At 62.0% G+C, this 24,678-nt stretch overlaps 9 protein-coding genes across 9 annotated transcripts; 3 read left to right on the top strand and 6 right to left on the bottom strand.

Moving 5' to 3' along the window:
- Positions 1–197: 197 nt before the first annotated feature.
- EHS24_001779 (uncharacterized protein) lies at positions 198–1,809 on the bottom strand (the record flags this gene model as incomplete). The annotated part of the gene is made up of 5 exons (XM_028617542.1): positions 198–503; positions 580–831; positions 889–1,108; positions 1,173–1,589; positions 1,640–1,809. The coding sequence occupies 5 exons, from the start codon at positions 1,807–1,809 to the stop codon at positions 198–200; spliced, it is 1,365 nt and encodes a 454-aa protein (XP_028474005.1).
- Positions 1,810–2,106: 297 nt separating this feature from the next.
- Positions 2,107–3,885, bottom strand: ASK1 (DASH complex subunit ask1; the record flags this gene model as incomplete). Its single annotated transcript, XM_028617541.1, has 1 exon — positions 2,107–3,885. The coding sequence occupies one exon, from the start codon at positions 3,883–3,885 to the stop codon at positions 2,107–2,109; it is 1,779 nt and encodes a 592-aa protein (XP_028474004.1).
- Positions 3,886–4,229: 344 nt separating this feature from the next.
- Positions 4,230–6,510, top strand: EHS24_001777 (uncharacterized protein; the record flags this gene model as incomplete). Its single annotated transcript, XM_028617540.1, has 5 exons — positions 4,230–4,538; positions 4,633–4,795; positions 4,930–5,154; positions 5,203–5,915; positions 5,974–6,510. The coding sequence occupies 5 exons, from the start codon at positions 4,230–4,232 to the stop codon at positions 6,508–6,510; spliced, it is 1,947 nt and encodes a 648-aa protein (XP_028474003.1).
- A 666-nt stretch (positions 6,511–7,176) lies between these two features.
- Positions 7,177–9,731, bottom strand: EHS24_001776 (uncharacterized protein; the record flags this gene model as incomplete). The annotated part of the gene is made up of 5 exons (XM_028617539.1): positions 7,177–8,087; positions 8,148–8,273; positions 8,313–9,143; positions 9,191–9,529; positions 9,584–9,731. 5 exons carry the CDS (start codon positions 9,729–9,731, stop codon positions 7,177–7,179), a joined length of 2,355 nt encoding a protein of 784 aa, XP_028474002.1.
- Positions 9,732–11,774: 2,043 nt separating this feature from the next.
- Positions 11,775–13,223, top strand: EHS24_001775 (uncharacterized protein; the record flags this gene model as incomplete). The annotated part of the gene is made up of 7 exons (XM_028617538.1): positions 11,775–11,807; positions 11,868–11,916; positions 12,047–12,119; positions 12,191–12,262; positions 12,564–12,740; positions 12,764–12,891; positions 12,982–13,223. The coding sequence occupies 7 exons, from the start codon at positions 11,775–11,777 to the stop codon at positions 13,221–13,223; spliced, it is 774 nt and encodes a 257-aa protein (XP_028474001.1).
- A 728-nt stretch (positions 13,224–13,951) lies between these two features.
- On the bottom strand, positions 13,952–16,721 carry EHS24_001774 (uncharacterized protein; the record flags this gene model as incomplete). Its single annotated transcript, XM_028617537.1, has 6 exons — positions 13,952–14,513; positions 14,565–14,625; positions 14,674–15,734; positions 15,775–15,933; positions 15,977–16,137; positions 16,194–16,721. The coding sequence occupies 6 exons, from the start codon at positions 16,719–16,721 to the stop codon at positions 13,952–13,954; spliced, it is 2,532 nt and encodes an 843-aa protein (XP_028474000.1).
- A 502-nt stretch (positions 16,722–17,223) lies between these two features.
- Positions 17,224–18,478, bottom strand: EHS24_001773 (uncharacterized protein; the record flags this gene model as incomplete). The annotated part of the gene is made up of 7 exons (XM_028617536.1): positions 17,224–17,358; positions 17,407–17,576; positions 17,616–17,708; positions 17,761–18,078; positions 18,118–18,246; positions 18,288–18,364; positions 18,420–18,478. The coding sequence occupies 7 exons, from the start codon at positions 18,476–18,478 to the stop codon at positions 17,224–17,226; spliced, it is 981 nt and encodes a 326-aa protein (XP_028473999.1).
- Positions 18,479–18,676: 198 nt separating this feature from the next.
- EHS24_001772 (uncharacterized protein) lies at positions 18,677–19,462 on the top strand (the record flags this gene model as incomplete). The annotated part of the gene is made up of 4 exons (XM_028617535.1): positions 18,677–18,760; positions 18,806–18,846; positions 18,908–19,141; positions 19,195–19,462. 4 exons carry the CDS (start codon positions 18,677–18,679, stop codon positions 19,460–19,462), a joined length of 627 nt encoding a protein of 208 aa, XP_028473998.1.
- A 67-nt stretch (positions 19,463–19,529) lies between these two features.
- EHS24_001771 (uncharacterized protein) lies at positions 19,530–24,673 on the bottom strand (the record flags this gene model as incomplete). The annotated part of the gene is made up of 3 exons (XM_028617534.1): positions 19,530–22,297; positions 22,337–24,232; positions 24,274–24,673. The coding sequence occupies 3 exons, from the start codon at positions 24,671–24,673 to the stop codon at positions 19,530–19,532; spliced, it is 5,064 nt and encodes a 1,687-aa protein (XP_028473997.1).
- Positions 24,674–24,678: the final 5 nt, after the last annotated feature.

Raw genomic sequence — 24,678 nt, 5'->3', positions numbered from 1 at the left:
TGTTTATTGGTTAGATCGGAATAGATATATCGCATGTATGTGCGTGCTCGGTTTACATGTGTGCGTGTGCAACAGGCCCAAAAGGCGCGAAAAGAAGGGGAAAGCAGTCTCGGTTGGTCGTGGCGTAACATTGGTGCCAACCTTTCTCTCGCACACTATACTTGAATTTATCTTGCCGTCGAGGACGTTTGTGCACTCTACCAGCTCAGCGACAAGGGCTGATCAGCCCCGGCCCCGGCCCCGGCCTTCTCGTTGGCCACCACCCCGGCCTTGAACTGGTCGAAATCCACAATCCGGCCCTCGAGCCGCGCCTGTTCCGCTGCAAAGACCAGCAAGTGCGAGTCGAGAATGTCCTCGGGCGTGACGCCCAAGCACGTCTGGTCGAGCTGCGTGATGGCGCGGCAGAACGTCGACGCCAGGCCCTGGTCGCGCCGACAGTGCCCGTCCTCGGGCTTGGGCGGGTAGTATGTGCGCTTGTTGCGCGTGGCAAAGTCGAACACGGTCTGGTGCAAAACACCAAAAAAAAAACAGCCCCCATCAGCAATCGCACACTCCAACACGTCAAGGCGTTTCACGTACAAAGGTCAATGCGTCGCCGTCCAGCTCGCCCTTTGTCCCCTGTATGACGGTGCGGCGGTCGCACTTGGCCTCGCTGAACGCGCTCATGGTCATGGTGGCCGTCACGCCGCCGGCGTACTCGAGCAGCACGACCTGGTGGTCCACCACGTCATTGTCGGCCTCGTACACGCACCGGCCGTAGGGGCCCGACTCGAGCCGCGCCTGGACGTTGGGATACGTCACGTCGGCATCGTGCATGACCTTTTTAGACCACTGCAGGTGGTTTGTCAATAAACAGGAATGAGGAGGGAGGGAGGGGAGCGCACGTACGTTCAGACGACGGCCCGACGCCGTGGCCGGGTCGAATGCGTCGAGGTAGATCTTCTTGGCGCTCCACACACACTCGTCCTGGGCCGGACACTGGAGGCATCGGGTGGCGGCGCCCGCTGCGGCCGGCTTGTTCTTCTGGTTGAAGTGCGCCAGTGAGCCAAACGACGACACGCGCCTGACAGGCAGGCCAGAGAGGTAGAACGAGAGCACGTCGAGGTCGCTGCGCGTGGGTCGGTGGTCAGTCTCGGGGCTGGTGTGGCAGCGCCACGCCCCCCTCCACTCACTGGCAGCACTTTGTCAGGAGGGAAAACGAGCTTGTGGCCTCGCGTCCCCAGTTCCCACGGACGTAGCTGTGTGCGAAATGCTCGTTGCCCACGGGGTTCATGTGCTGGATGTTGATAATGTCGCCGAGTGCGCCCGAGTCGATCACCTGCTTGACGAGCCGCGAATAGTTGGAGTACCGGAGCACATGGCCAACGGTGAAGATGACGCCCGCGGCAGACACCTGGCGCACCATGCGCACGCAGTCGGCGACGCTCGTCGCCATGGGCTTTTCGCACAGGATGTGGTACCCCAGCTGCGCAAACGCCGCGACGACGGGCGAATGCATCTGGTCAAGGACAGCGACGATCACCGCGTCGGCAAACTTGGGCCGGGCGGCGACCTGCGTCCAGTCTGAAAACAGCTGGTCGGGCGTGAGCCTGCGGCGGGTGAGCAGCGGCCTGCAGCACACTATGGCAGAACGACGTACCGGTGCGACCTGGCGAATATCTTGCGCCGTACCTCCCGCGGGTCCGCGACGGCCACGACCCGCGCCTTGTCCGGGTGCAGCAGCGCGTAGTTTGCGTAGATGACACCGCGCTGTCCGCCGCCAAGGATGATGAGCGTCGTGGGCTTGTCGTCGCTGATGGTAACAGTCATTCTGGGTGATGAGTGTGTATGTGTCCAAGTCGAGTGTCCAACTGGGGAAATGGGGGAGCTTGGTGATGACAAAAGCACCACCTCAAGGTCATGGGAAGCGCTACGCATCAGTTCGCCCCCAAGGGTGCGACGAGAAGCACGACATCACATCAGAAGGGGTAGGATGAGACGATCATATTGTGATGGTCAATGTGGGGCCGGGTACACGGCGCCTGTCTCTGCATCAATGTTTCCATGGTGCCAGTTTTGGCGCAAGAACCATGGCCGTGCATGTCGGTGCATAATGATACCACCAGCTCACCGCCTCGCACCGGTGGGGCTATCGGGATGCTCGGCATCCTCGAGCCGACCACCATGGTACGTGAGCATCTCGTCCTGCTGCATGAGTGCAAACTGGCGGTGCTGGGCCGCCGGTGCGCCCGGACGACCAAACACCTCGCTGGCCTCGGTCTCGGCGCGGCCGCCACCGACATGCGTGTCGGTAAACTCGCCCCCGTGGTGGTGGGCTTGGGCCTGGGCAAACGACGCGTCGGACACGTAGCTGTCGTCGTCGACAAACTCGAACCCTTGCATCTGGGCAATGTGCTGGGCGCCGCCGAGGCCGCTGCCGCCCATGGTCGTGTCGTCGAAACTGTCGCCGTCGTCGCTGTCGCTGTCCTCGTCGTCGCCAATCACGCGGCCGGGCTCGTCCTCGGTCGTCTGGATGTCAGACCCAAAGGACGTGTTGGCCACCGACCGCCGGGGCGCACGCGGGCGTACTGCGGGCTCGGCGTCGCTGGCGACACTCGTGTCGAACAGGCGGCGGCCGGGTCCCAGGTCCGACGGAAGGATACTGTATCGTCCCAAGCCCTCGGGCGTGGGCAGGCGCGGAGATGGCTCGTACCCGCGTGTAATCTCCTCGAGGAGGTCGCCGATCTGCTTATCGTCTGAGCCGAAACCCAAGCCCAAGCCCGAGCCCGAGGCGGACGCGCTTGAGGCGGCAGCGGCGGCGAGACGAGGAGGAGGGACCTTTGCGGGCGTGCGCGCCAGGTCAGTCATGGCCTGGGCTCGCGGAGGCAGCGGGAAGCTCATGGTCACCGGCGGGGACATTGGGAAATCAAACTCGTCGTCTTCATCAAAGATGTTGCGCGGGGCAGGGGCAGGGATGGATGCCGAGGACGTAGAGGGGCCACCGACGGGGGCATGGGTGGCGGCAAAGACGGAGGTGGCCTTTGGAGTCGGACGCATGTACTTTGCGTTCAGAGGCGTGGCTGTCAGGTCGATAAGATGTGTGCTTGGGCGGGGACGTGCCGGGGAAGCAAACCTGGCGGGTGCACGGGGTGTGGGCAGATCGCTGTCGTCGTCGTCAAACACGTTGGACGGCTGCGCCGGCGCGCGCGTGGGTACTGGTGCCGGAGCCGGCGCGGGCACTGGGGGTTGACGAGGCTGGGCAGCAATGGACGCCTGTAGACGCGACGTGAAGCTCGGCAGTTCGTTGGGGTCCACGGTGCCCGTGCTCGCGTCGTAGTTGTACTCGTCGGCAGGGAGCGGCGAGTATCCACTTGGCAGTGACGGTGTGGGCATCTCGCTCGAGTCGTCGTTGCCAATCCGCAGCGCGCCCAGTTGGGTGTCGACACGGTCAAACGGCGAGCCAATGCTCGACTCCCAGCTGTCGTTGGCCTTGCGCGGCAAGGGTGTCGACGATGTGGCTGGGTCAAACGCAAACGACCCCTCTGGGAGCGTCATGGTGTGCTCGTCAATCACACTGGGCTCGGCAAACGAGTTTGTAAAGGACGGTCCTTCGTCGGCGGTACCGCTTGCGCGTGCAAAGAAGGTGGCCCAGAATGCAGCGGCATCACGGGTCGGACGATCGTCGAGACTAAACTTCTTAATGTCGGGGAGGATACGGCTGGTGACGATCTGGTGGAACTTTGCAAAGTTGGCATCAATCTCTTGAAGCAGGAGAGTGTTGAGCTGGTCGATCTGTTCCATCTGTGCCGAGACGGATGACGACGAGCTGACGCCCGGGATCGTGAAGAATGGAGGTTGAAGCAGGATGGCCTGGTGGGGGTTCCCCTGGGGGCCCGACGATGCCATGGTGTGAATAGACGGGGAGAGTGAGAAGAGTGCAGAGTCGCGCGTATGGGTCGATTTGTTGTTGTCAAACGACGATGGCGGCTTGAACGCGTCGGTGAGTCCACGTGGTTTGTAAAATGGGTGGATTGGATAAAAAGATTAACTCTGGGCGGCGTTCCTTGTTGCAGCCATGGCGAGCGAGGAGACAAAGCCGGTGTTCAATCGCTGTCGTCTGCCTCTCTCCATTGTCCTTGTGCAGTCATCAAACACCACTCAACTCCATCACACCTCCTCTCCCTCGCTCCATCGTCGTAGAGCGGACGACACTTCCCACATCCGTCGGCACCCTGTACAAATTGTCGGCCATGGCCCAGCTCCCATCGGTGGACACCGACTCGTCCATGTGCAGTCACCTGCGGCAGCTCGTCGAGCGGCGCCGGACTCCATCGGGGGTCAAGACCGAGCCGGGCGAGACAGCGAGCTCGGGCAGCCGTGCGCTGGAGAAACGGTATACCAGCGTGGTACAATGGGGGGCGATGGACCAGGGCATCAAGCGGCGTAAAGTGAGTGCAGTGCACCACCATGGGCTTTTACCGAGGTGGCGGCGGCCCAGCGGTGCTGGTGGTGGTCAGCCCAACACCGGCATTGGCTTAGCTTCCGAATATGCTCCTGCGGTGGGACAGATCTCTTGTCACACAGCCCGACGCAAACGCAAATTAACAAAGCGGGGACAGGGTGACGAAGGACTGTTGACTGACGCTGTTCCAGACTGCTCCACCTGCATGCCACTCTTGTTCAGCATCGCTCGCGCGCCCCTGGGCATGCCTGACGTGTGACTTTATCGGCTGTCCACCGTTCAGTGCCAGCTCGAGCTCGCAGGCGCGTGACTGCCTCTTGAGCCACTTTGCCGATTCCACTCGCTGCGAGTTTGGTGAGTAGACCGACGGTGGGGCGAGGGTGGTGGTGGCCATATGCCATGCGCATCTCGGTGGTGGCCGAACACCAGTTTACCCCGCGCCGCCGCCGCGGCGAAAGTCTTTCCCCTCCACTGACACGAGTCCACAGCCGTCGACCCCACCACGGGAGCCATCTTCTGCTCTGAATGCGACGACTGTATCTATCCCGACTCGTTCGAGGCGCTGTTCCGCACCACGTGTATCCGCATCGAGGAGGAATACGACCAGAGCCGCGAGGGCAGCCTGCTCGGCGGTGGCCGGGGCCGCGGCCGTGGGCACTGGCGGCCATGGGACGGCGAGCCCGCAGTGGACATGGTCAAGTCTGCATGCCGCGGTGAGTGGAACAGCATGATCTGCTGCGTGTATAATGCTGACTTGTTAGGCCTCCGCCCGCTTCTCAACCTCTCTCAGACGTGTTTCCTCAGCGCCATCCTACAGGCGCTGGTGCACAACCCGTTGCTCAAGGCGTACTTTTTGTCGGATAAGCACAACCGGCACGTGTGCCCCGGTGCGCGCGGTCTGGCTGTTGGCAAGCCGTCGCTCGGCGAGACTCCGGCCGGCACGCCGGCCGGCACGCCCGGCGACCGCGAGCGCGGCTGCATGTGCTGCGAGATGGACCGGGCGTTTGACGAGTTTTATTCCGACGACACCACACCCTTTGGGCCCATTACGATGCTGTATGCCATGTGGCACGCGTCGTCGGAACTCGAGGGCCACGGGCAGCAGGACGCGCACGCGTTCTTCCTCGCGGCCCTGGAACAGATCCACCAGCACGCAAAGGGCCAGCTGTCGAGCTGCAACTGTATTGCGCACCAGACGTTTTCCGGGTCGCTCGTCTCGGCCGTGACGTGCACAAAGTGCGGGGCGTCAAACACCACCGTCGACCCGACGCTCGACATCCAGCTCGACTTCCCGCCCGTGGACGGCGCGCCCATCACGCTCGCGACGCTGCTGCGCCGCTTCTGCGCCGAGGAGCGCCTCGACCACGGGTCAAAGGGGTACGAGTGCGGCAGCTGTGGCGGCGGCAAGGGCAACGTCGCCACGAGGAAGATGAGCATCAAAAAGCTGCCGCCGGTCCTGGCGTTCCAGCTCAAGGTGGGTGGCGTGGAGGGTGACGGAAGGAGACAGGTGGCACGTACTAACCCTTCCACAGCGCTTTGCGCACAACTCGACGTCGTCCAAGGTCGAGACACCCGTCAAGTTCCCCTCCCACCTCAACATGAAACCGTACGTCGAGCCCAGTGCGGGGCCGGCATCCAAGGCGCCCAGCGTCGCGGGCTCGAACGCGCCGCCGTCGCGCGCGTCGCCCGACACCACCACCACCGCGTCGCCCACCAACGAAGACACCCTCCCGTCCAGTCTGTACATGTACGACCTGTTTGCCGTGGTCACGCACGAGGGCAAACTCGACAACGGGCACTACTGGGCGGACGTGCGCGACGGCGACGAGTGGTGGCACTGCGACGACGACAAGGTCACGCCCACGACGCTGGGGAACGCGCTCCGGCAAAAGGCCTACATGCTCTTCTATGTGCGTCGGAGCCTCGCGTACGGCCAGCCGATGAGTAAGCTGTTGGCGGCCAATGGCGCCGGCGGGGGTGCGGGCGGTGCGGGCGGTGGTGGCGGTGGTGGTGGTGGTGGTGCGGGCGCGGGCAAGACGGTGAATGGCGGCGGGGCCAACGGCTCGTAACGTGTGTGTGTGTGCTTTTTTACGACGAGAGAGAGGCCGAGAGACCGAGGACACGGGTTTTGTCATGTTTTTTGTATTGTCCCATTCTTTTGTCATCTGCGGATCCTATGCATGGTTGATGCTTTGCATACAGGCTGGCCAGGATGTATAGGTACAAAACGGGTCCGGCCGTGGAGTGGATTGCAAGTGGGGGATGAAGTGGGATGGGACGGAGGTGTGGGGTGGGATACAAGGGAGGAGCGGCGGGAGATTGCAGAAGATTGTTTACACGCAGAACGATTTTACTTTTTTTTGTGGCAGCGCCAAAGAGGGGAGATATGTGTACAGCGCAACAAGGTTTCGCGCCGTCGGTATTGGGGATTCGGGGTTTGGGCCGAGTCCGAGTCACATGACGGCGCATAGCGGGACAGTAGATGTGGGAGCACAAGTGCGGTGGTGGTGGTGGACAGGTGCAAGTGTTGACACGAAGGGAACATGGTCGACAATAACGGGTAATGGGGTGGGTGGGTTGTCGGTGGCGGGAGTGGGGGTATTTCCGGAAACGATGCTCTGCTGCGAAAGGTGTGGTTCTTAGTTTTTGACAAAGAGGCTCGGTTGGAGCACGTTTGAGACCCTGCGAGCCACTGGGACACAGTGTTGAAACAGTTGGTGGGTATGGTCGGGAGACTACGACCAGATGGACTTGCCGGTCGAAAAGTCAATGGTGGTGGTGGGCTGCGCGCCCCAGTCGGCCGTGAGCGTGGCGGGCAGGAGACCGAGGTGGGAGAAACTTGAAGTTGGTTTACTGGTGCGGGCGGGGGAACATCCCATGTCCACGTCGAAAGCGTGCTCGTGCTCGTACAGGTTTGACGGCAGCGCGAAGTGCGAGGAAGACGGGGCATAACCCTGCTCACGCTTATCCTCACGCCCATGCTCACGCCCACCGCCACCGCCCGTCGACATGGCCGAGAACCGGCCCAAGTTCTCGCGGACGAGCTCGTACAGCTCGGCGTCTGTCAGGTGCTCGAATCCCGTGCGGGCGTTGGGACTGGCGGAAGCATGGTGGTGGCCAGTGGTGGTGGCCTGGGCGGACGCCGGGGAGAGCGTGCTCGGCGGCGTGGTGGAACTGCGCCTGCTGTGGCTGGTCGACCAGCCCGGCTCGCCATCGCCAAAGTCGCACAGGTCGAGGATGGCAGGGAACGAGGACGCGGGGAGTTGCGGGGTGGTGGTAGCGGAGAACCCACTGGCACTTGCATGGTCGCGCTCGCGCTCGCGCTCGCGCTCACGACGGAAGCGGCCGCGTTCCGCGCCGATGGGCTCAATCGTGCCCGTGCCCGTGTCCGACGATAACGACTGCGCGGTGCGCGTGCCCATGCTGCGCTCCTCTTCTGCGACTGGCGCGAGGAGGTTGAAGGGCACAGAGGGGCGGCGCGAGCCTGGTCGCGAGGAGGGTGGCACAGGGTGGTGGGCCGAGGGGTGGACGGTGAGCACGTCTGCGGGGGCGTTACGGCCCGGCGAGTCGATGACGAAGGGAGGGTTCTTTGGGGCGACGAGGTCGTGGTCGTGCCCGGCGGCATGGCCATGTTCAGGGACAGAGCCTGGATGTGGTCAGCTTCAGCTTTGTACATGCCCTGTGCAGCGGCCAGCGGAGCACTCACGCTGGTTACCACGCCAGTTGCTCGGCTCACGGGGTGCTACCTGACGAGGCTCGGGGAACGAACCTGACATGCGGTGGTGGCCACGAAAGGTGGTGTTCAGTGGGCGAGAGAGGTTTGGCAGGGATCCTGAGAGTTTAGAGCCACGACAACATTGGGGAAACTCACCTCTGCGCTGTCCGCCATTCTGGAGCTCATAGCGCCCGTGCATCGCCATGTCGCTGCCTGGGTGGTGGTGGCGAGGAGGCTGAGGCTGCTGGCGCAGGTCCCACTCGGACCGCGAATGCGTGAGCCTGCCAGGCGCATACCCGTGGCCATACCCATGTCCGAAGCGCGCCGGCGAGGGCTGACGCGAGACCGGCGTGTCGGGCAGGCGGTCGAAGGGAGTGGCCGGCGGCGTGCGCGTGGATCCCGACAGCGACAAGGCCGGTGACGGCAGCGGCCTCGCGTGGTTTGGCGCAAAACGGGGAGCGACACCATGAGCTGCGGGCACCGTGGGCACGACCGTGCCGAGGGGCACCTTGACCGCGGCCCAGGTGGCCAGACGCAGCCAGAAGCGTTCTGGGATACCGCAGCCGTCCTTGTTGCCTGGCTGGAGGGTGAGTGCTGGCGCGGTGACGTCGGGTTTGCCACACTCGGCGAGGATCGTGCCCATCATGACTTTGGGGTTGGTCTTCATAAGACTGTGCAGCATGGGTGCGTATTCTGACGCGGCGACGGTGGCGGGGTTGACGCCTGGGCCGGCATACACCGTGATGGGGTGCGGATAGTCGGCGTTGTATGGGGTGGGCAGCGCAAGTTGGTCCTCGGAGTACTGGGGCGCAGTGAGGGGGAAGGGCTTGGTCTCTGGCAGGCCTGCAGTGGGGACTGGCAAGTTGGCGCCAATGTATGCAGGGCGGCGGCGCTGGGGCTCTGGGTCCGTGAGCATGGATGCCGGGGTAGACGACCATCTGTCGGTGAGGCCGAGGAGCTTGGGGAACAGATTCGAGGTGTGTGCCGCTGGTGTGTGTCAGTGCCACAATCCCAGTGTCTCTGCTGCCACTTACCGTTCTTTTGGTCATCCCACGCACGGCCTGTAGCAAGCGTGCTCGTGTCTCCAAAGTGCCGGGTGATATTGTCGGCATGGGGCTGGGGCTGACGGCGCTGTGACGATCCCTGGGGCACGAAGTGGGATGGCTGCGGCCAGTCGTCGGAGCCAAACGAGGTTGAGGGAGGCTCGGAGCACAACGAGGGGTCGGTTGAGGTGAGGTGGCGATCGGTGACTGAACCAGCTCCATGGAGTCCCCAGGGGGTCTCCTGCGTGCTGCCACGGTGGTCGGCGTCGGCGGCGTTGGTACTCGCGTCCAAAGGGCCATGCTGGGCGGACGCACGGGCACGGGCGCGTGCTGCGGATGGGCTTAGCAAAAGGGTCCACCGGGGGTAGCATTAGGTACACCTACCTTTGGCATATGCGGCTCCGCTCCGACGACCACGACGACGCGTCCGACGCTTGGGGCCCAGACGGTTTGGCGGGCTGGGTAACGAGGTGCTCATCTCACCCGCCCGGGGCGTCTTGCCGGGGACCTTCTTGGGAGGTGAGTCACCCATGAACATATTGTTGGGCCTGGGTGGACGATGACGGCGATGTTTGTTGGGACTTGGCATGCTTGGTGTGAGAGGTGGATGCAGGGAGGAAGGTGCAAGGTGCGACAGAGGGGGTGGTCAAGACAGCGGCAGTGTAGGGGGGAGTGAGTGGGCGGCTGTGAGGAGCTGGCCTGGCTGGTGAGGAGGATACGAAAGGAGGGAGGAAGTGAAGGCGGGAGCTGAGGAGTCGAAGAGTCGAACCGTGGACAGACAGTGTGGGCGATGAATTGAGTGAGGGTGGTGGTAGAGAGAGAGAGAGGAGGGGAGCGGGTGAAGAGGATGAGTGAGGGAGTGAGGGAGAGAGAGAGAGAGAGAGAGAGTGGATGAGTGAAGAAGAAGAAGGAGGAGGAGGAGGAAGAACCGCCAGGCAGTGTTTGTATCTTGGTGCTTTCTGGTCGGCGACGATCGTCTCTCCTGCTCTCGCCATCCTTTTGGCGCTGTGCGCGCGCGCGCGCGGGGTGTGTGTGTGTGTGTGTGTCCATCGGTCCATGCCGCACGATGTGCTGGACTAACCCCGTGCAGCATGTGTGTGCGACACGACCAGCCTCTGATCCTCTGACGATCCTTTTGGCCCGTGGGCAACCTGTCCGAAAGAGAGCTGAAGAGAGTGGGAGAGAGAGTGAATGCCCCAGATCCACCACGAGTACCATGTCCAGAGAATGCGACAAGACACGCTCGGTGCACACTGCTGCGAGTCAATCCACACTCACGCGAAACTTCTGGGTCGTTTGATGACAGCACCGAGAAGATGCCAGTTTACAACAACAGCCTCCCAAGCCCCCCCGCGGGTCATCGGCCTCCTTTGACTCTTAAAGGACCAGACAAGTCGTCCGTTGACCCCCCGCCGCCGGCAAAGCACGAGCCCGCACGGATAAGAGAGAGAGAGAGAGAGACCCCTGCCGGGACGGAGCCTGCCCAGCTGAGGGGGGGAGGGGGCGACGGGGGTATGCTATGCACTGTCCCTCGGGGTGTATACCAGGAAGAGCACCTGCGTGGTTGTTTCCCGCTGTTGAGGCCCGGTTGCTGGGGTTTGCTGGGGTTTTGCTGGCCGTCGGCGGCGGCGGCGTTTGCAAAGAAGAAAGAAGAGAAGATTAGTGTGCGAGGGCGTTGAGGACGATCAAACAAAGAAGCAGGAGGCCCGGGGCGGTCAGTGGCCAGTGGGGGGTCATCAGTGGATCATTTTTTTCACACGGGCACATACGCACCAGCCCGTCAGACGCACAAACAGCACGACACAAGAGAGAGCGCCCAACAAAGAGTACAAGAGCGAGGGTGGTCTCGAGGTGGTGGGGGGTGCAAAGGACGCAAAGGATGCAAAGGACGCAACAAGGGCAAGCATGTCGATCTCTTGTCTTGCAAATATACCCCCGTCCACGCCCACGCCCCAGGAGGGGGGGGCCCAAGCGACTGCCCGCCCATTCCTTCGATTGCAACGACGTCATAGGGAAGCACACAAGAGGGTAGGGTCACAGAGCACACTCATGGGCTGTTAGTGCATGTAGTGGTCTCTGTGCACTAGCAGGTTGTTACACGATCGCATTCACCGTAGCCTCACTTATATCACTTGCATTGTGCACAGGCGCGCACACGTTGGCCAGAAGAGAGACCAGAGATGACGAGATGACGAGGGAGCCCTTGGCCGGCGGGTGTGTGTTTATAGCTTGCAAACTCAGGCTGACTCAGGGCGCGGGGGCTCTGGGCGTGCGCCGGGTGGGTGCTGTTTTGGGCACTGGGCGGGTTCGCTTGGCGTGTGGGGGGGAGTTCATATGGCCGGCCGCGCGCGTCCAAACGTGCATTACTGTAATGCGCGTTTTATTACGCGCGCACAAAGGAGGCAGTGCAGATTGGCTGGAACCGCGACGGCTTGGGGAGAGGAGAGGGGGGGGGGCCTCTCGATCCGGGGCTGAGCATTAAAGCGTCCCGATGCAAAAGTGGTGACTTGTTCTCCCCCCACATCTCTCTTCCTCTTAACCCCTCACCTCCCTCCTTCCAACAAATCGCATCACAATGGGTTGGTTCAGCCACGACGACGAGGACGAGGTAAGCTGCTCCCCCCCACACCCACCCATCTATCTCAGCTTTCACCGCTTACGTCTCCAGCGCAACGCCTACCAGCAGGTCCAGAACGCTCCCCACCAGTCTTCGCTCAGTGAGTAGTCAAACGCAGAAAGAAACGTGGGCAAACGAGGCAACCAAAGCAGGCCAGCGCTCGCGAGCCGGACCATACCTTACCTTCACCCCCCGTGCCCACTGCTCGCATCCACTGACACGGTCCCCAGGCCACGAGCTCATTGCCGGTGCCGCGTCGTTTGCCGCCATGAAGGCCTACCAGGACCACCAGGAGGCCAACGGGTACGTCGGAGGCGAACAGCCACAGCAATGGCAAGCACAACACCGTCCGCTGACACGCGCTTTCTTCACAGCAAGCCCCAGAGCTTTGAGCTCGGCAAGGACCTCATCGCCGCCTTTGCTGGTGCCGAGGTCGACAAGCTCATGTGAGTGGCTCCCTCCCCCCTCCCTTACTCCTTCCTCCCTGCACCTAATTGGAGCTGTGGCCCCAATTCCATTGTACCATTGTCCATTGATCTCACTTTCCACTTGCCGTGGCTTGGAATGTGTGCATGTGTGGCATGCAGCGGGCGGGCACGTCGGGATTGGGGTGTCGGCGTCGGTGTGGCTCGGTGACGTCGTTGCGGGGCGTTCTGGCGTACACTAGAGGCCGCAGCCTTCCCATTGTGATATACACCCCTCCACACCCCCCCTCCCCCCCACACACACCCCACTGACACACTCCAGCGAGACCAAGGGCCTCGACGCCGTCGACGCCCAGCGCGCCAAGCACCAGGCGCAGGAGCAGGCCAAGCAGGCCCTCGCCAACTCGCAGCAGTTTGGCCAGCAGCAGTACCAGCAGCAGCAGTACGGCGGCGGTGGTGGTGGCGGCTACGGTGGTGGCTACCAGCAGCAGGGCGGTGAGTAGCGAGTAGCGAGAGCTCTAGCTGGAACTTTGGCTGGAACTTTGGCTGGAACTTTGGCTGGAGCTTTGGCTGGAGCTTTGGCTGGAGCTTTGGCAAGAGCTTTGGCAAGAGCTCTGGCTGGAGCTCTGGCAAGAGCTTTAGCTCGAGGTGTAGCTGGCCTCAACATTGTTTTTGGCTTCAGCTTTTGGCCCGAGTTTCTTGCTTGACACTTTGGAACACGGCTGACGGCGGGTCATCAGGCTACGGCGGTCCCCAGGGCGGCTATGGTGGCCAGCAGGGCGGCTACGGCGGTCCCCAGGGCGGATTCGGTGGCCCCCAAGGCGGCTACGGCGGCCAGCAGGGCGGATACGAGGGCGAGCGCCGTGGCGGTTACGAGCACGAGGGCCGTGGTGGCTACGAGCACGAGGGCCGCCGCGAGGAGCGTCGCGAGCACGAGGGCCGTCACCACCACGAGGAGCGCCGCGATGAGGGCCGCTGGTAGATGGCAGCTGGGGCCTCCTGGCCAGCTGGCCAGGGCTGGCTTGACCCGCCCCAGACGAAACAAAAACGAGAGGTCGGGGAAATGTCGCGAGAGAGAGGAGTTTTAACAGCAGATGAAAGTAGTCTATGCGGACTGCACGGGGGACGCGTACAGGCGAGACATGGACTGAACCGATCGGACTGAAGAGGACAGGACGCAGGGGGTGTGAGCAAGAAGAAGCCGTCGCGAGGTCGCGACTCGAGCTTGACCGGACGCGCGACTTTTGCACCCCGCTCCTCTCCTACTGATCCATCCATCGATCTTTGACGTGTCGTCTGTTTGTTCTCTAGATTCTCCGGAACCGTAATCTCCACGACCAAACGTCGCAGAATCGGCTTGGGCAGGGTTTCCTATGCGCAGTCGCGCACGTCTAGCGAACCCTTATCGCCCTATGGGCATGTTACGAGAATAGAACAAGCTTAGAGGCGGTAAGCATGGGCATCGAGGGGTGGCCGAACACGCGTGGAAGCTGGCCGCTGGGCTAGCTCATGGTTTTACGTGGACGGAATGTACTGTACGCCAAACAGCTCGATTCATGTTCTATCATTTAGTGGCACTACCAAGACTATGTATGTGTCCAAAGCATCTCGCCACACTGTGTCTCTCTCCGCTTCTCTCTCCCTGTCTCTCTGTGTCCATATCTACGTCTACCTCATCCACCTCGTCCACCTTACCCCTGGTCCCCACCCTTACTTGCCCTTGCCCTTGTCCACACCCACACTCGTCCGCGCCGCGTCTGCAGGCGACGCAAACGTCTCGGCGAGGATGAACGCGGCAAAGTTGGCGTCGGTCCAGTAGTTTCCGTGCGCGGTCACCATGTCGAGGTAGTCGTTGACCGCAGACGTGGGCAGGGAGAAATCAATACTCCCACGCGGGTTGAGCGCGGCGAACCGCCGCTCGCCGCGCGTTCCCGCCAGCTGGGCCGGCTCGCCGCCCGTGAGCTCGATCCCGGTGTCGGCATCGGCATCGGCACCGCCAGCGTCCTTGAGCTGCTTGCCCTTGCCGCCGCTGCCGCTGCTTCCACTGCTGCCGCCAAAGTACGACGGCAGGTACTGCGCCAGATCGGGCATCTGGGGCATCTGCGGCATCTGCGGCATCTGGGGCAAAGCGGGAAGCGGGGGCAGAGACGGGAAGCTGGATTTGGCGACCGAGGGAATGTCCAGTGGCGGACGGGTCTTGGCGACCGCGACGTCGACGGTGGGGTTGAGCGCGTACGCGACCGGGTCGGTGGTGTAGAACACGTTGTACAGGCTGGGTGTCATGTTAGCTGCTGCCGTCTCACATGACAATTTATCAGCTCACCAGTCCACGGCCAGGCAGCCAAACTTGCCCGAATGCTGGTGCGCCTCGTCCCGTGGCGACTCTGCGGTCTGTTAGCTGCTGCCACACTTTTTCTTCGTTTTGGACGCACTCATCGTCCGCACCCGCCCGCTGCGCGCGAGCAGGTGGCTGTGCCGCAGCTTGAGGAAGATGGCCAGCGGGCTGCCGGCGAGGTAGCAGTTGTGCGTGTTGAACACGAAACGGTCCTTGGCTTCGTCGATCACCTGGCGGGGCATGTCGACCGAGGCCGGCACGGAGGTGGGCTGGTTGGACAGAATCTCAGTGGCGAGCGCCGAGCCGAGCGAGTGGCCGATAATGTGCACGCGGCCGCCGCGCTTCTCAAAGTCGGGGTTGCGCGCAATCCACAGACGGTACAGCTTGTTGGCCTGCTCGCAGACGGCGCGGGTCATGTGCTTTTTCTCGTCGGACATGAACAGAGGGATGTCGAGCAGGACCGAGTTGGTGACCTCGCGCACGTACGGGATCGACTTGCCGATGGTGACGTCTGAAATGGTGAAAATGTTGTCATGCTCAAACTCTGCGTTTTCATTTTGCGACTCGGTGTCGAGGTGCAGGTTGGCGCGCCACTGGACAGGCAGGATCTGGGCGCGCCGGTCGCGCATGATGGACGCGAGCGCCGGGTCGAGCGACTGCTTGCGCATGCCCTGGCGCAGCTGGTTGCTGTTGTAGACAAAGTTGAACGACTCGTACTGTGTGGCCAGGTTTTGTCCGATGCCGTGGATGACGAGGATGAGGTCGGTGCATGGCACGTCGTCAAAGCGCGTGTGCGTCACAGGTGCGTTGGCCTCTTCCAGAGCCCGCTTCTTGAGGTCAAACTCCTTCTTGACGCGCAGGAGGATCTCGGGCAACAGCTCGCCCTCGACCTTGACCTTGCCCTTTTTCTTGTCGTCCTTGGGGGTGGTGCTGGCGCCCGTGCTCGGCGTCTTGGCTCCAGTATCAGCCGTCACCTCGACGGGGTCGTCTGCATCCTGCTTGTCCTCGAGCGCCGCCGTGTCTAGCAACTTGGTCGACGCCTTGGCCTCTTTGCTACCGGCCTGCGCGGCGGCATATCCACGGTACACATAGGTGCCACTGGGCTTGCTGCCAAACGACGAATACACGTATCGCGACATGTAATCGAACGCTCCAGACCTGGGGTTCTTTCAGCACACAGCCCGCTCCTCACACTCACGCAACAACGCGGCACCGGTTCTCCGTCTCGTAGATGACTGCGAGTCCCTGCCCGAACCGGGTTGGCAGCGGGTACTTGAGCGTCTCTTCCGCCGACGGGCCGAGGATGGCCGCTGCGGCCAGCTTGTGCTGGTACTCGTCCAGCCACGGCTTGGTCGCTCTGTCTCCGTCAGCTGCATTCCATCGCAATGACATCAGCTCACTGGTATCCATTCTCAATCTCCCGCGCCAGGTCCCACGTACACGGCCGCGTCTCGGCGCCCATGTACCACGTCCCGCGCATGACGGGGATGCGCGGGCCCGTCTGCGGCCAGAACACCGGGTGCAGCGAGAGCGTGTCCAGGTCGACCTCGAAGAGCGAGTCCTGCCATTGCCATCAGCCATCAGTCTGATGCGTCTTTGGCGGGTTTCGCCACCCACCTGCGCAACGGGCACACCGGCAACCGTGTCCAGGCGCGACGGGTCGCTCTGCGCCTGCTCGATGATGCTCCTGTACTGCTGCTTCTTGTCCACAGCCTCTGCATCCAGCGCCTCGGCGTCGGATGCGAGCACAGGCGTGTCTGGGCCCGCTAGAGCAGCCTCGACCGTGGCCTTGCCCTTGGTGGCCGTCTTGGAGTCGCCCTTGGCCTTGGCCTTGTCCTTGTCCTTGACGTCCTTCTTCTTGGGCGCCGGCTTGAGCTTTTGCCCCCACTCGCCATCCTCGAGGCCCCAGTGCGCCACGATACGCTGCCGCTTGTCATCTGGCATCGCGTTCCAGCTCGCCTCGATGCGCGCGTTCTCGTCCGCAGAGAAGGGCTTGTACGGCTGCGTCTCATTGGCTGGGATGGGAACAATTGGCAGGTCGAGCAGCTTGGAGCCCGTATGCACCCAGCGGAAATCGAGCTCGGGAGGCGCCGTCAGTACCCTCGGCGCATCGCCGGTAGCGTCGCTGGCCATGGTGGTGGTCATGGTGGTTGGGGACGTGTGAAGATTGCGCGTCGTTGGGATGATAGACAGATAGTTGACCAGATGGTGGTGGTTCCGGTAACCCTGGTACCTAGCCGCCCGGGTTGTTGCTGATGATCGCCTCAAGGTTCCACGCGATATGGACCGAACAATGGGGTTCAGTGATGACCGTGTCGCCAGTAAGCGTCCTGCCGTGGTCATGACCTGAAGCGTGGTGATGCGTGTGAAGATGCGTGTGAAGATGCGTGTGAGGTAGAGAATGCGAGAATTGAGGTGTCGACGCCGGCAACGGACTCTCGGTTGTTTGTTGACGGGACTGACGTCAGGTCGGCGGCAGAACCTTCGACGGCGCCCGGGCATCGTTAGGGATGGCCAGGCGGGGTATGGCCAGGCCCTAGACCTAACTTGGTCATTTCTGCATGTCTCTCAGTCTCTCTCTGTCTCATATATGTCTCTCTATCTACACTAGAATACAGTACACGCCCGGGAGGCCACTCTCCATGAATCACCTGTGGTGACGGCGCTGGCGACGGCCCGAACCGCCGCCCATCGAAGACTTGATGCCGCCAAAGTGCTTGAACCCGCGGCCAGGTCCTTCCTCGGACTGCGCAGGGTGCAGGGCGAGGTGCTTGTCAGTGTACTGTGAATGTCAGCTGGGGAAGGCGATCCTTCTGGTAGCGGCACATACGTCCGAGAACGCCTCCAGTTGACGAAGCAGGGTGGTGAGGTAGTCGGTGAGCTGCACGTCGTTGTATTCCGTCGACAGCTCGGCCTTGAACTCGGTGGCGTCCATGACTGGCAGAGTCGCGACGAGCGCCGCGATCTGTCGCAGAATGTCGTGGTCGACAGTAGCGGTGCCTGCAAGAGGTCAGAGATATACCAGTCTGTCTACCTCACCATCAATAACGCCCGAGATGTACTTGACAAGCACGACGATACGGTTGTACAGCATGGCAATGGCGTTACGCTGCATGGTCAAGCTGCCGACCTCTGGCACGGTGGGTCAGCTCACACGACCATAGGTGCCTTAGCTGTAACTCACGGCCACTCGTGTCGCCATCGCCGCCGACCTCCTTGGTGATACCGTCCACGGCAATACGCTCCGCCTCGCCCGTCTCGACGCCGACCTCGAGCTGGACAAACTTGCCGTCCCCGTCGGCGCCCTCGGTCAGCGCCGACTCGTACACCGTAAAGGGGAGCGCCTGCGCGTCCTCGGGAATGTCGGGGTTGAAGAGCACGAACACGCCCGGGCCGGCGTCGCTGGCGACCACCTGGGCATGGATGGCCACGTCCTGCGCAGTGGGCGTGCTGCCGACCGAGTACCATCCCACAACGCTCTGCGTGGGGAAGACCTGCGAGACTGGGACGTGTCAGAAGTGTCTGGTGTCGGGCCACTTACACTGCTCGCGACGCGTGGTAAAGAATTCCTCGTCCAGCTTGATATCGTGGTTGTCAAAGTACACGAGCTCGAACGAGTTGACAATCGACACCTCGCGACCTGTCTGCTGGCCGAGGAGCACGCCAACGACTGTTGTTGGTGTTAGATCGGCAGCCACCAAACCAACTCACGCTTAGGGTCCTTCTCGATGGACGTGAGCTTGGAGCGTGTGTAGTGGTCTGAAATGTTCAGGATGGCCAGAGGGTGACTGCAGAGGGCTGTCAGCAGAGAGGGGAGGACAGAGGTCAAAGACCGTGGCGTACAGGTTGATGGCGAGGCCAGAGTTGGCGCCTTCGGCGACAACGACGCTCGAGGTGGCCATTTCGGGTTCCATTGTCGCTGTACGCGCCTGGGATCCTGGGAGGGAGACTGGGTGAACGACACAGCAAGGAGGATGCTCGATGGTGATGATGACACCGTCAACCTCCACACTCGGCGCGTTTGGTTCCGTCAACCTCCACCACCACCAGTACATGAGATTTGACCACAACCATCTCTCTGTCTGCAACAGCACCATACCATGGCCGAGCACTTTACCCAGGCCAGCGAGTGGCTCGTCTCCACTCCCGCAGCCGCGTCGCTGTCCACCGAGACAAAACTCGAGGTACGTCCCTCCCTCCTCCGCGGAGCTCCAAGACTCACCGCGTAGCTGTACGGCCTGTTCAAGTTTGCCAACTCTGGTTCTGGCCCGTGGGTGAACCCCGTCGCCGCAAGGGCACACTGAAGTATACAATACTAACTCCTGATGAAGGACGACACCCAGGCCGGGCATGTTTGCGTTCGAAGCCAAGGCCAAGTACGACGCGTGGACACGCGTTGCTGCCGAGTACGCCGGCCGCGAGCCTGACGCACGGGCGCGATACGTCGAGATTGCCCAGAGCGTCGGGTGGGATGAGGACGAGGGCGACGAGGGCAAGTCGGGTGGAGGTATCAGCCTTGGCCCGCCCATGAGCGTCATGGCTCACGAGGAGGAGGTGTCTGGCGGGTGAGTTCTGTCGCTACCTCTTGACGGTACACGGAACTGACAGCGACATGCAGTGAGAGCAGCCTCGTGCACGACGCTGCGTCCGACGGCGCGGTCAACGATCTCAAGGCGATCTTGCTTCTCGACCCCAGTCTTCTGGACTCCAAGGATGAGTTTGGGTTCACACCGCTGCACCTCGCGGCCGACCGGGGCCACGCCGACGCCGTTGCATTGTTGTTATCAAAGGGCGCCGACAAGACAATCTTGGATCCAGACGACCAGACAGCTTTGGAAATCGCCACCGTCTCTGGTCGCGATGATGTTGTTACACTTTTGGCATAAGCACACATTTTTATGTATGTACACAAATATAATGGCAAAAACAAAAACGCGCAAAGCATGCTTCTCTTTACTTCTTCCACCCGAAGAATCCCCTTAATGACCACGAGCCCTTGCTGCCCTTGGCCTCGTCCTCGGAAGTCGGCTTGACATCTTGTGCTTCGGGCTTGCCGGCTGCCGATGACGATGGCACCGCACGACGCTTGCCCGAACGCGCCCGCACGGGGGTCTCGCCTTCGGTCTCCTCGTCCTCGTCCTCCTCCTTGACCACTGGTTCCGGCTCGAGCTTGCGTTTGCGGGTACGGGTACCGAGGGCTGGAGGCGCTGCGACCTCGGGCGGCTCCTCGTCAACAGGAGGTTCAGCCTCATCCTCAACCATCGGCTCTCCGTCTGGCGCTGTTTCCATGCTGCGTGTCACCCGCCTCGTTGCAATGACAGGCGACCCAGAGGCCTTTGGCAACTTTGGCGCAGAAGGAGCTGGGGACGGCGGCTCAAGACTGGCGGCAGACTTGCGCGCCGAGCGGCGAATCGACGCAGTGTCGGGCTCCTTGAACGTGACGAGGCGCTTGGAAGGTGACGGCGTGAGCGTTGCCGGGTCAAGAGGCGGCACATCGATACTGGCCGTCGAAGCACGTTTACGGTGCCGAGTGGACCCCTGAGAGGACAGAAATCCGACGCCAGAGTGTATGGGTGTACCCTCCGGGTCGGGGGTACGGGCGAGGGTAAACGAGCCGATAGACGATCCGCGGCGGTGCCGGCGCCCCGAGGGCTGGGACGAGCCGGCGCGGAGAGGAGTACCCTCCCGCCAGTCTGGGTCGGGCGTGCGATTAGTTGACAGGCGGCGTTCACGCGTCGGCCTCTCCTCAATGACACCCTCGCTGGCAGAGAGGACAAAGATGTCCTCTTCGTTGAACACGGAAATGCCAAAGAGGCGGGAAGCCTTTTGGAAGATGACGGGCGTGAGGTGGAACGCGAGCGCGCGGCCTTCCTCAAACGCCTCGTCAAATGTGCCGACACCGAGGTCCTTGGCGTCTTCGGCACGAAGCTTGTCGGGGCCTGGCACGCAGCACTGCGGCACGAGGACGATCGCAGTGAGGTCGCCGTCGTCGATTTGGACCTTGCGCGGGTGGCAACGACTGCGAGTGGTCGGAGGTGAAATGTCGGAAGGGACGCTGAGTCGCGACTTGCGGGGTGCACGCTTGGTGGTTGGCTCAGCCGCCTGCGGTTCCTTGTCGAAATCCTCCACGGGGTGGTCTTTGGTGTTGTCGGTGTGCTCAACCGGTGGCTCAACCGTTGGCTCAACAGGTGACTCAACAGGTGGCTCGGGCTTGGTGTCGACCGGTGTTGGTGTGTTGCTCCCAGAGCTCTCAGAGGACTGAGGCTGCTCAGCGTCCGCCGGCGGACTGATTTCTTTATCCAGAGGCTGGTCGTCTTTAACAACTGGCGTCACCTCAGGCTCGCTGCGGTGGGCCTCGCGAGGGACCTCCGGTGGGGGCGGAGGGCGGGCCTTTCCGTGGAAGTGCTTCCAGGCCATGGGGGCTGCCTCGGCAGCAGGAGCAGGAGCAGCAGCTTTGGCAGGGAGAGCAGGTCCTGGGACAGGCTCAGGAGATATCGCTGGTGACGGTGTGGTGTCTTCGGCCACGGGTTCTGGAGCAGACTCGGGCACAGCGACAGGACCAGGTGTAGGGAACCTCGAGTCGTCGAGCTCGTCGACTTCCTGCTCGTCGACATCCATGCTTTCGTCCTCAGTTGCGGATGTGGACTCTTCGGCGGCAGAACCATCGCCCACAGGTGGAGCCAAGCTATCCGCATCAAGGACCAAGTCCTCGTCAGAGTGGTCCACTTCTGGCGAAGCTGAACCCTCCACCACCACGACGGCGGGTGGCTCGACCACAGAGTGGTCATCGGTGATGGTGGCTTGCGGTGAGGCGAGCACGGAGTGTGGTTCCTTGGGCTCCTCGGGTGCCTCTCCCGCGTCCACGAGAAGAGGGACGGCACGAGAATGTGACTGCTGGGCCTCCTGTGTCTCGCTCGCTTCCGCGGCGGGCTCTTCGAGCTCCTCTGGTTCTTCATCCGATTCGACAAGCTGGAGGACGGGCGGAGGCTGAAGCTCGTCGACCTCCACAGGCTCCTCAGGCTCTTCAGGTTCTTCTGCCGAGTGCAGAACAGGAGACCGTGGCTGGTCGAGTTCGGCGGGGTCCTCGGCAGGCTCCTCTGGCTCCTCTGGCTCCTTGAGCTCCTCTGGCTCCTCAGGCTCCTCTGACTCCTCTGGCTCCTTTGGCTCCTCTGGCTCGTCTACCGAATCCAAGAGCAGAGGAACAGAGTCTGGCTGCACCTCCACCTCCTCCTCAGGCTCTGTCGAGCTCTCGGAAGGGGCAGTGGCACGGTCTTGCACGTCAGCTGGGGTAACTGGCCGAGTGGCGAGCTCGTCGACTTCAGACGGGGTAGGTGGTGTCGATGGCTGATCGTCGTCCACAACCATCGGCTCGTCATCGTCCTCGGCGACAACCGAGCCTTGGCTCTCGATGGGTTCTGTCTCCTCGCTGGGCTCGCGAGTCTCGATGGGCTCAGACTCCTCGCTCGAATCGCCGGTTGCGGGTTCCTCGTCCTCTTCAGAATCGCTCTCGACAACAATGGGCTCGTCACTGTCGGGCAGGTGATCCGCCAGAATAGGAGGTTCGTCGTCGACAGTCGCTGGTGGGGCCTGGGGAGCTTCCTGGACAGGCGCCGAGAGCGGAAGCTCTACGTCAGGCGCCCCTTCAGTAGTTTCTGGGACACTTGAAGGCGGCACGACAGCGGCTGTCTTGTCCCCGGCTCGAGGAGTTGCAACATTGTCGTCTGATAGTCAGTAACATGCGAGAGGGTTATCCCACTCACCTCCATCAAACACCTGCAGGTCCGGCGTCTGCTCCGGGGATGAGTCACTCGGAGCGTCGGCAGACACCGGTGAAGCCTCAGCGTCGTCCCCGTCCTCGTCAGCAGAGTCGTCATCGCTGACGTCGATAGGCGAGTCTTCGTCACCGCCGATAGGAGTAGCAACGTGACCAGGGGAGAAGCCGATGACTGGGGCCTCGTCCTCTGCTTGTCTAGTCGAATCGGATGGAGCAGGCGAGGGGCTGATGGCTGGGGTCTCATCTGCTTGTTGCCGTGCCACGTCGGATGGAGTGGCTGGAGTGCTGTCGGTGCGACTCGAGTCGTCGAGCTCTTCAATTTCTGGCTCTCCAATGTCGTCATCATCCTCGACCTCTTCGATCTCGGGCTCGCCGATTTCCGGAATGTGGTGGGAGAGTTCAGACTGGGGCTCTTCAACCTTGGGCTCCTCCTCGACAGATGGCTCTTCAACCTCAGGGCTGTTGTCGAGCTCCTCAATCTCAGCTTCCGCGGGAGGCTGCGGTACATTCTCCACCTCCATGGCAATTGTCGTTTCGGAAATGACAACGTGTGGCGCCTCGGGGTCCTCTTCATCCTCGACAAAGGCGGCATAAGATGACCGCACCGTGAACGATGACGATGCATCTGGCTGTATCGGAGCAAGAGGTGGTAGAGCGGCGTGAAAGTTGTCTGCGAGCGCCGGGTCCAGCGGAAACGTATCGTGGTCGAGGGCTGGGTCAATGGGGATGTCGCTGAACAGGAAGCTGGCTTCGTGGTGTGGCAGTTGGCTCAGAACCGCCTCAACCATGCCAGGGGCCATCGGTTGGGAAAAGTCCATGAAGGAGTCGCCGAGGGAGGGCACTTGGAGCGAAGGGTCTGGGAACGAGGTCGAAGGACCTTGGAAGGAAGTGGAAGGGTCGTGGAATGGAACCGGGGTGGTGTCGAATGAGGACGAGGCGAACGAGTGCGCACTGTGACTGAGGTGTGACTCGTTCCAAGCCACAGTAGACTGCGGGACCGGAGAGTGATGCGACGCTGCGGCGTCACCGTAGGGAGAGAGGTGTTCGCCAGAATATGGCACATAGAAATGGCCCAAGTCGTCCGTCGGGTGATAGGGAATGTTGAAGCCGGCCGGTTGGTCGGTCGGCACAGCACTGTCTTCGAGCTCATCCCGCTCGTCATCCATGTCGCGGTGATCCAGATCTATTCCGTCGTCGTCTTCATCGTCGTATGACTGCTGCGAGCCGCCATCGCCCTCATCTCCGCTTGCGTCGTCCCCATACTCTTCCTCTTCTTCTTCATCATCGTCGTCGTCGTCGTCCGATGACAGAACGATTACGTCGTCGTTCGAGTTGGATGGTTGCCAGCGTTGTGGGGGAGGTGGGGAGGCCTCCTCTTCCTCATCCTCATCGTACTCGGCTTGATTGTCTTCGTTGTCGTCCTCAAAGCGGTGGTTCGCCTGGTCGAGAGGGTGTGGTGCCCGCGATGACGAGTCTGAACCTTCGCCATCATCGTCATCCAATTCGTCCTCCTCATAGTCCTCCTCACGAGTGGGAACAGGCATATAGGATGCTTGGGCAGCTGCTTGGGCGAGATAGGGGAACTCTTCGCCGTCGTCACCCTCGATAGGTTCCTCAGCCTCCTCCGAGCTCTCGGGACCATCGTCGGCGCTCCCATCGCCCTCGTCATCCTCTTGCCCGGACCCTTCATCTTCAGAAGACGATCCGACCATGATAATGTCATCGTCGTCATCTTCTTCTGGAGTTGCAGCGGCGTTTAGAGTCGCGGTGTCGGGGCCAGGATGCAGGGCCGGTGACGCTGATGCGGCCGGGACATGAGCGGTGGTCGCGAACGGATCAGGTATGTGTTGTTGATGCAGCTCGACGTGTTCACCCTGCTCGACTAGGACTGTAAGCTCCTGCCTGCCATTCCCTGCAACCTACCATAGCCATCGTCATACCCATAGCCGTTGGCGCCCTCGTCGTCCGCTTGACTGTCGAAGCCCTCCTCGTAGCGGCCATCGACGTCATGGTCCAAGCCCTCGTCGCTCTCCCCAAACAGGCTGTTCTCCTGGGCGTCGGAAACTGCAGAGGCACCAGGGGAAACAGAATGCAGCGACGTGTCCTCAGCTTGAGCCTCCGGTGGTGGGAGTTCGGGAGTCACGGCGCGAAGAGGCGAGGGGGAGCGTTGGGGTGACCATGACGCCTCGGCGCCTGACAACCGGCGGTGGATTTTTGCCTGGATGCCATCGAGCCAAGCATCCTGGTCGTTCTTGGTCCAGATATCAAATGCACTTGGCCCATACCGCCGTTGAGCGGCTGTGCCGTTCAGAGCCGGATTCATGGTTG

Source organism: Apiotrichum porosum, assembly GCF_003942205.1.
Source record: "Apiotrichum porosum strain DSM 27194 chromosome Unknown scaffold_11, whole genome shotgun sequence".
NCBI classification, from domain to species: Eukaryota; Fungi; Basidiomycota; class Tremellomycetes; order Trichosporonales; family Trichosporonaceae; genus Apiotrichum; species Apiotrichum porosum.
The sequence above is the reverse complement of the archived record's forward strand: the minus strand, read 5'-3'. Positions and strand labels throughout refer to the sequence as shown.